The sequence below is a fragment of the Oncorhynchus gorbuscha genome, linkage group LG11, assembly GCF_021184085.1.
Source record: "Oncorhynchus gorbuscha isolate QuinsamMale2020 ecotype Even-year linkage group LG11, OgorEven_v1.0, whole genome shotgun sequence".
NCBI classification, from domain to species: domain Eukaryota; kingdom Metazoa; phylum Chordata; class Actinopteri; order Salmoniformes; family Salmonidae; genus Oncorhynchus; species Oncorhynchus gorbuscha.
In genome coordinates this window covers 66,858,598-66,868,223 of record NC_060183.1, presented here as the reverse complement: position 1 = coordinate 66,868,223, position 9,626 = coordinate 66,858,598, and the positions used below count along the sequence as shown (strand labels likewise).

The 9,626-nt window shown below is 41.9% G+C and overlaps 1 protein-coding gene across 1 annotated transcript; it reads left to right on the top strand.

The window, feature by feature from the left end:
* The first annotated feature begins 304 nt into the window (after window positions 1-304).
* Window positions 305-7,331, top strand: LOC124049143 (prostaglandin E2 receptor EP4 subtype-like). The gene is made up of 2 exons (XM_046370511.1): window positions 305-1,493; window positions 6,714-7,331. The coding sequence occupies exons 1-2, from the start codon at window positions 711-713 to the stop codon at window positions 7,191-7,193; spliced, it is 1,263 nt and encodes a 420-aa protein (XP_046226467.1). The 5' UTR covers window positions 305-710; the 3' UTR covers window positions 7,194-7,331.
* The last annotated feature ends 2,295 nt before the right edge of the window (window positions 7,332-9,626 follow it).

Below are 9,626 nucleotides of genomic sequence, written 5' to 3'. Positions count from 1 at the left end.
TAACATGATTTATTATGGGTGTGCGCAATGCAAATAAGAGGAACAAGAACCATTTTAGAAAACTGCTCCATTGTATAAGAATGGGCTCCTGTGTAATCAAGATCAATGGTTGGGAATGCAATAATGTCAGAAAATAACCCCTAAATGAAATAGTGCTAACACTTAGTCATTATGCCTATTTGAAGTCACCTGTTGACGGGGGGAAAAATACGCATGGTGTGGTTTCCTGGTTTCAAATACATTTCTGACGTAGAGACGTCTGCTGCATTGCATAGGGTGCAAGGCTACACCACAGTGTGAAGCTTCTAATTCAAACGCACAGTGAGGGCAGCGAAGACGAAGGAGGAGTTGAACACAAGCTCCCAGCAAAAACTTCCCTTGTCAATGTCTATGTGGGCCTCGCGGTGTGCAGCACGTCTGGGACAGAAACACTTCGGATTGTAAAAATAAACTAAAGTTTGTGACTAACTAAAGAGAGGAGCATGTACATTCAAACACGGAGACATTCTTTTGAGCTGTTATTCAAGTCTGTAACGGTTAGTTAAAATAATGGAAATTGGGGAAGTATGGTTTTGCGTGTTATTGAACGACTTGGAGAGCGCGCACCTACGGAAAGGGTAACCACATGCAAACGGATTGGGAGAGGAGGACACTGGTGAAGAAGTGACTATTTAATTCCACAAAGAAATTGTGAGAGAATTGTGACAGGTATGAATAACGGCACGATAAAAGATGGGCCCCGAGAGCCCACTATTCCGGTGATTATGTTTATTTTAGGAGTGGTGGGGAATGTCATCGCCATCGTGGTGCTCCGAAAGTCTCGGAAAGAACAGAAGGAGACCACCTTCTACACGCTGGTGTGCGGGCTTGCAGTGACCGACCTTTTGGGCACGCTGCTGGCCAGCCCCGTCACCATCGCCACCCGTGTGCAAGGGAAGTGGCCGGGAGGAGAGTCACTGTGTCAGTACTCCGGCTTCATCCTTCTCTTCTTCTTTCTGGTCGGCCTCAGCATTATCTGTGCCATGTCCATAGAGAGATACTTGGCCATAAATCATGCATATTTCTACAACCATTACGTGGACCAAAGACTTGCTGCGTTGACGCTTGCGGGAATCTACATCTCCAACGTGCTGTTCTGCGCGCTGCCTGCCATGGGACTCGGTAAGGTGAAAAAGCAGTTCCCAGAGACCTGGTGCTTCATCGACTGGCGGACTAACGACTCCACGCACGCCGCCTTCTCCTATATGTATGCCGGGGTGAGCTCTTTCCTCATCCTCACCACGGTCATATGCAACGTGCTGGTGTGCGGGGCGCTGATTATGATGCACAAGCGGTTCATCCGCAGGACATCGCTGGGTACGGAACAGGGAGGTCGCATAGCTGTCCTCAGGCGCAGACGGAGCTTCCAACGCATGGCCGGCGCAGAGATCCAGATGGTCATTCTGCTCATCGCTACCTCCGTGGTGGTTCTCATCTGCTCCATACCTTTAGTGGTAAGTGATTTGACGCCTTGCCGAATAACTATTGCAATATTTTGATTGATTTGAAGTTGCGCAAACATTTTGGTCTCACTTTTGTATCTCTCGTTGTGTGTGCGAACTGTGCAGGAATGGATAACCTGGTACCGTGCAAGTATGGGTTGTCTAATAAATGCAAACGTTAATGCAAAGCACAGTGCGTTCTGGTTTATGTGACGTCATTATTTGTTGTAACACCTTTACGCATCAGCATATGCATTGATAATTGGAGGGAATATGCCCAAAATGAGATCCTAAATGCCCTCCCAATCTAATGAAGGAATTGAATAGGCTTAATTATTGTGTTATTAAAGTGTTATTGCTGTTATTGTTCAGCCAGTTGTCTGCTGAGGTGTTGTAGGCCTATTCAGAATATTAACTCGGTCAATTTCTGGCACACTTGCGTTATAAATATTTCCTTACTTTGAGAAAAATAAGAACAAATAAATATAATTGATCTATTCATCTACCTTCTCCATTTCAATTTTAGTCATTTAGCAGACACTCTTATCCAGAGTGACTTACAGTTAGTGCATTCGGATAGCTAGGTGAGACAACCACATATCACAATAGTACATTTTCTCTCAATAAAGAAGTTATCCGCAAAGTCAGCGCTTTTTTTTTAGATTGGCAGGGACTCTGCCTCAGGGGCTCATTCCACCATTAGATTTTTGTTGTTGTTGCTTTTCTCTTTAGAAGCCAGTCACCAAAAATATAAGGACTGACTATAAGAAAGAGAAGCCCTTGGGTTAATAAGATCTAATATTAGAGAATATATAACAGGTAGGCTATGCAAATACTTCAGCCCTCTATGGGGTGATTTAGCACAAATATAAGAAAGACAGGCTAATACATGCTTTTTGTGCGTGTACGTGCGTATGTGCACCCGCGTGTGGGTGCGTGCATAACCACACCTCTAAACACCTTGAGAAATGCAAATGGACCTAAGAAGTATACCGTTGCACCACCTAGGCGTAAGCCCTTCTATGTGGGAAGTGCGTAAGGTAGTGGTGATATTCCACATTTTAACTAGGGCCAGAATCATCTGTTCTCTTAATTCTTGGTTCCAAAAAATGTGGCAGTGCAGTTCCCCGACTTTGAATACCACTGTAGGGTGTTAAATTGGGAGTATTTTCACCATGATACTTATAGAAAATAGTAGTAGATAGAGATTTTGTAAAAACAAAAATCTGATGTATTTATCCAGATGAGTCCCCATGTTGGTCTCAAAGCTGCGCGATGGCACTGTCCTAATGAAAATGGTGCTAAAATGATCATCTAGTTGACCACACACACCTACATTGCTTTACATTTATTATAATGGTTGGATGACGTGCAACAGGTGTAAATTGTGATCACAAAGTCAGACGTAGCTACGACCAACCTTAAGATACATTTTTAAAAAATGACCAACAAGCTCTCACAGTCTCACTGCAGAAATAGACATTCATCCACGTTCTCCAAATGTCAAACGTAGAAGTGTCTCCAAACGTACATTTTCAAAGGGTTTTGTTGGTCCTGTATTGTTCCATTTCTCTAAATGTCAACCAAATGTAATCGAAAATGTAATCTATGTAATCCCCCAAAATAATAATTTATTATGAGAGGACCATAAACATTAACTAGTAATGCTGCATACTTCAAGAAAGGGTAGAAAATAATATATATATATTTTTTTAAATATTAAGAATGAGGCTCAGAATTAGTTGTATTTTTTCAAAATATAGTATAATCAATTTATAAAGCAACTAACTATAAGATGTAACCTTCCTTATAACTGTAAAATACATATTTGTATGTTTAATGTTAGAGAAAATGTGCATATTTTCGAAACGTCTCTCTCAATCAAAATGTCTGCCCCCATCGCTGCGAATGTCTCACAGAGCTCTAGCTTGGCTTCCTGAACTCTAGCTTGGCTTCCTGAACTCTAGCTTGGCTTCCTGAACTCGTTAGGAACTCACCTTCCATTTCATATTAATCATGTTGATCTATAACAAACAGAAAGTGTTTTTTGTTTAAAATCTATTAATTATTTTAGATTATTGGCTATAAAATGATCTCAATGTGCTACAGCGATAAAACCACTGTCCTGCTGTGTTACGACGTAAGGATTCCAGGCATATGTTACGATGTAAGGATTCCATGCATATGTATTGTTAGTGGCTGTGATGTAGGGATTGTTGGAAGAGCGAATTAAATGTAGGCGGGATATCCCAGCATCAAGTGGTGTCAGATTTCACATCCTGCTTTACACAGGCAGAAAATACTGTGTCCATGAGAATCAGGGCTACCGCTCAATGCCAGCCAGTTCGATCTATGGTGTCCACATATCGATTTAAACGTGAAAATGACGGTCAGAACCGGTACCAGAACCATGTAGGTCCACAAAACAGGGGACTTTACATCGAAGAGGGTTTTAAGGGTTAAGTTTAGACACTCATTCCGGATGGTTAAGGTAAGGGTTAAGGTTTTGGATACGGTTTTAAAACTAAAACCAAAAAAACAGTGTCCACAACCATCCAAAATACCCTAGTAAAACCTTAAAGGTATAATCCACCCAAAACCACTAATTCTTGTTATTAACAGTGTTAAACAACACTAATATGTGAAAACAATATTTGTTGTGAACAAATGTTTAATTTTGTTGTTACAACAAGGTTTGTAGAAACATATGCAAAATATTTTACTACAAAACTCACAATGCAATGTTCTCTCTCTTTCTCTCTCTCTGGGCTGGCTGGCTAAGTAGCTAGCTAGAAAACATAGCTAAACACAATAATACCAAAGTCAATATCAGCATGTGAAGTAGCTAAATAGATGTAAAATCGCTTAAACAAATTGCACTGTCAATTTTGGAATCTATCTCACTGAGTTCAACTTGCAGTTCGTCTCTGCTACTGAGCTAAAAACAACGTTTCTGAGTTGTGTTGCTTTTCCACAGAGATCATTTTGAGGAGATGGAAAACCACGTGATGATTAGCTTAGCAACCACGTGATGATTAGCTTAGCAACCACGTGGTGATTAGCTTAGCGACCACGTGACGCAGCATGACAGCGTGAATGCCATGGGTCGACAGTCAGTTGGGTGGGGTGTTTCTCCATTAATTCTGTAAAATTTGTTTCCCATTTATTTTGATTTATTTTACCTTTATTTAAACAGGCAAGTCAGTTAAGAACACATTCTTATTTTCAATGATGGCCTGGGAACAGTGGGTTAACTGCCTGTTCAGGGGCAGAACGACAGATTTGCACTTTGTCAGCTCGGGGGTTTGAACTCGCAACCTTCCGGTTACTAGTCCAATGCTCTAACCACTAGGCAACGCTGCCGCCCTCGTCCCATAGACATGGCACATTGCAACATGGTACTTGAAGGAGAAACCTAGTTGAATAATTAGGTGCACTGTTTAGCATGAGCACATATCAGCAAAATCGATACTTAGTCATGACGATATATACGGATGGACGTGTTTTAGACAGTATGCCTATACCATATATTGGCTGATTTGGAGTGCAGGTAATTGTTTTAAAAGCGTTATGAAATGTGATCGTGTGTTATCCCCTATCCCCAGTGACTAGAATTATGTATCTATGACACGTTCCAATACAATTTCCTGATTTTCACAAGCGAACCACTTAGAAGTTAAATCATGGGTGAAAATTGTTATTTTACCTACTGATAGAACATAGGCTTTCACCAAATTGACAGGATTTTATTTCTGGGTGTGGATGACCCCTTTAATCCTTCTTGATGGTAATAGCGCTCACTGTTCCCCTATATGGACGGTTTTGGAGGCATTTTGCGTCATCCTCAAGACATGGATAGATGTCCAATTTCGACATCAATCTTAAACGATATCCCTGATTGTCACGTCCAACTGGTTCAACTGGCCCCAGATGTCATCAGTGGATTATTCTGTCTGTGTATACTTGTTATACAGGGAAACAGATATGGAGTTTATTAGTTAAAAGCTGTCCCATGGAGACAAGATCAACTGGACATACGGACATAGTAAGAGCAAAAACCTGTCCGTCTGCTGCTCGGCCAGTGTCAAACATTTCCACTGAGCTCTGTCCTCTGTACAGAGTCCTATAAGCCATCCTGTTCCCATGCACTGCATGGTAGTTACAAGAGGATACTGTAAGGACAGTGACTAGAGACAGTACATCCTGCAAGCTCAAAAACACTCCACAGAGAAAATGAACAAATTAACAGCAAGGCACTGAAAAGGATCAATGATATATAGTGTTCTATAAACCGTCCCCGTGCCACATTTGAGAGTTAGTTACATGTAAAGACATACCCACTGGAGACAGTACATTTCGTCCGGCAAGCTTCAAAAACACTGAAAAGATGAACTGAGGGCTTAAGGTCTGAAGAAGAACCTGTAGTCTATAATGAGATATTGAGTTCTAAATGTCGTCCCCATGCTTTGACTGAGAGCTAAGGACAGAGTCACTAGAGAGTTCATCCTGCAAGCTTCAAAAACATGAACTGAAAGGCAGACATTTATATTTGAAGAAGACTGCTGTTCTATAATCAGTGTAACAGAGTTCTCTCTCCCACTGTATTTTCCAGGAACAACCCCAGGGAGTCACCCATATAATCTTATCTTATCATATAGTCATAACTAACCATGTGCCTGACAGTTATTTCACTTCACTTACTTTGACGTTGTCTGAGATAGGTTGTTGATTGGACCTTGGTGATAGCCAATAGCCAGAGACATTCATATGATTGATGATTAATCTGGGGGTGGGGTTGTGTTTTCATTAGCTCTCTGCCCAGGCTTCTGTGCCACTGTCTGCCGGGCAGATACTAGTGCTGCTAGCTACAGTACGCTCTACTGCCCATGACATGCTCATCTTATGCCAACACGCATAACGCCATAGTCAAATACCTTTGCTTTCATAGCAACCATGATAGTTTGTCATGTATTTATGTAGGTTTTTCTTGCGCAACAATAATTATAACAAATAACTGCTATGTAGGTTTAGGCTAATGATATTCACGTGTGCAGATATAAGCAGGTTGGAAAGCTACTTCAATAGGATTCAATTAGGATAGTACAGCAGGATTCAATATGGGAATCCTATTGAACACACCTATTGAAGCTTTAAAGGTACACCATCCTCAAAAATACACTGAATAACCAATAACCCTCCATCCCTGTCCCTATCCCTTCTTTCCTACCTCAGCTGCGGGTGTTTGTGAACCAGCTGTCTATGGTTGCGTTCGACGCCCATTCAACTCCCCTGGAGAAGAACCCAGATCTCCACGCCATCCGCATTGCCTCCATCAACCCTATCCTGGATCCCTGGATCTACATCCTGCTGAGGAAGACTGTCCTGCTGAAGCTGGTGGAGAAGATCAAGTGTCTGTTCTGCCGTATGGGCTGCCGGGGGCGGGGCTCAGGGGTCAGGGGTCAATTTCGCTGCGGAGGTGAAGGTCATCCGAATTCGTCCATTGTATCCCGGGATTCGCCATCGCTGGTGTCCCGCGAGCTGAGGGAGGTCATCAGTACTTCACAGACGTTTCTTTATTTGCCGGAGGGGACCGGGGGGGGGGGGTCTAGAGGGACAGGGACAGGGGGAGAGGGAAGACCCAGCCCCTCGGCTGTGGAGTGCTCCCTGCTACAGGACCAACAGACACCAGGGGGGGAAGGGGATGCAAAATGATTCCAAAAAGGGCACTTTAGGCCCCAGTATATCAATGAGGACAGATGGGACAGTTGATCCTTCACCTCTGAACAGGGTGCCATCGGTCAGAAAAGACAAGACTCTACATGTGACGTTTACAGACGAGACACTGAACTTACAGGAGAAATGCATCTGACGGACACAAACTTAGCTAGAGTGGCGGATAACACAGAAAAGTCACAGAGGGGAAAAAGGACGTCTAATAGCCTAAAAGGTTGGGACTTCTGAAGGGTTAAACTCATAAGGAAAATGTTTCCCTGTGTCATGTTTGTACTCTTATAAAAACAACTACATGAAGCAAATAAGCTCCTAGCTGAAGCATGATGTCATGTTTAGGGTTCAGTCAAAATGTCACATGGTGCCAATGTGGATTGTATGAGATTGGATCTATTTACATAGATCATATATTGGATCTATTATATATGTCACATTCTTATTACAAGAATACCAATATAATATATATACATATACCAGCACACACATCAATAATGAACATAAAATGTAATTTCACCTTTATAAAGACAATAAGGAGGTTTCATTGAACTTTTCAAAAACTCAAACCCACTGAAAGGCACTAAATGCTACCATGCTATCATAGTGCTATCTGAGATCCTTGGGACGTCCCCACCCCCTAAACCCTAACTAAACCAGAACATTTACCTAATCATGACCGTAACATTTTAAACATTTTAAACTACAAAGGGGTAGGGACATCCCAACAATCCCAGATAGCGAGGACCACTACTTACCACTGGCCTCCACCAATACAATTGTTGTGATACACTGTATAATCCTGAGGCTACAATGTGAATTGTGTCCCATAACATCAATTTATTTCAGAAAGAAAAAATAAATGTTTCTTCTCTGTGAGAAGGTCTAGCTAGTTTGTATCCATGTCAAATTGCTACAAAATGGATTGAAATTGAATGTTAAATTTCAACATTTGCAAACAATTGTATCATATTGGTTGACTTGGCAGTTTCAAAACAATGCCTGAAGTATAAAAATACAGCAAAACTATTGAGCATATAATCCCATGCAAAATAAAGACTCAAAACAACAAAAACAAACAAAAGATCCATTCTAGTCCATAAGATCCATTCTAGTCCATAAGATCCATTCTAGTCCATAAGATCCATTCTAGTCCATAAGATCCATTCTAGTCCATAAATCCTTAGAGACAGATCATAGTCCCTGTGCTTTGACCAACTGATCCTGTGATGAAGAGGGTGTGTCCCCTGACCCCGCCTCCACAGGTACCTCCCTAGAATTCCCCTCAGCGTCGACAACCACGACTGTCCTCTTCAGTTCCTCATAGCGTCTCTGTCTCTCGGCTACGGCAGCGCAGGCCACCACCACCTCGTCTGACTCAAAGTCGTAGTCCTGCTGGAGCTCTGGAGGGTTCAGGACATCCCGTTGGGCCTCCTCCTCCCGCTGGGTCTGGTTCTGGGCCGTCCGTCTCGGCTGTAGCAGCTGCCGCGCCCACACCAGGTCATCCGACCAGAGGGGGCGCTCTGATGGACACAGGTGGACCGCTACCTGGAAGGACCTCACCGCCTGTCGACAAGACGAAGACCTTTGTGCTATTTTCCTTTCTGTTAACATCTTTTTATTGATTTAAGATTAACACAAATGACTGGTAATGAAGGACAATAATTGTTGTGGGGAAGATGAAGTATAAAAATCCAGCAAGACTATTGAGCATATAATTCCATGCATTTCACTCTGTTACTTGTACTGAGCTTGTACAGATAGGATCTTCCTTTGACCTGTATTGTCGCAGCAAAATAATCCTGCAGCAACAGCATTTGAATGTTTAGTCCATAATGTTGCCTAATCGATGGTTAGGCTATTAGTTGGTCAAAATGAGGCTACATGAAAAGTGGAATATTATTAATATAACCATGTGTTAGTGTGCGTGTTTAGTGAATTGATGTAAATCACAAAGATTCTATGCATTTCCTGCAGCGCAAAAGAGTGATCAAATTAAGATCCTACAGCTTGTATGGTTGAAATAACAAAGGGGATTTACATTGCTGTTGTCTTTTGTTCAAATGACACTATTGGTGCATGGCATTACTTTCCCCCAATTAAATGATATCAGTGAACTGAAATGTGCTTTTGGATGGTTTGCTTTTAATGTGGCTAAAGAAAATAGATACAGTATGTTTCTAAGTTTAAAATATTAAATTAAGGATTTCAAAGTTTAAAATGAACCAGCTCACACAAATCTATCTGTTCAGACACTGAGCAACATTACGATATTGCACTCCTATGATTGCACCCCCTCACGACAAATTTGACTGACATCTCATTACTACTAGGCTAACCAAACATTGCATCAAGCTACTATATGGCCATGAGAAGTACGCTAGATTGAAACTCTGGCTGCCCCTCGACACCTCCATGTTT

Coding starts and splice junctions, on each gene's coding strand:
- LOC124049143 (XM_046370511.1), top strand. CDS start 711: ATGAATAACGGCACGATAAAAGATGGGCCCCGAGAGCCCACTATTCCG. Junction 1,494..6,713: donor TCTGCTCCATACCTTTAGTG/GTAAGTGATTTG, acceptor TTCCTACCTCAG/CTGCGGGTGTTTGTGAACCA.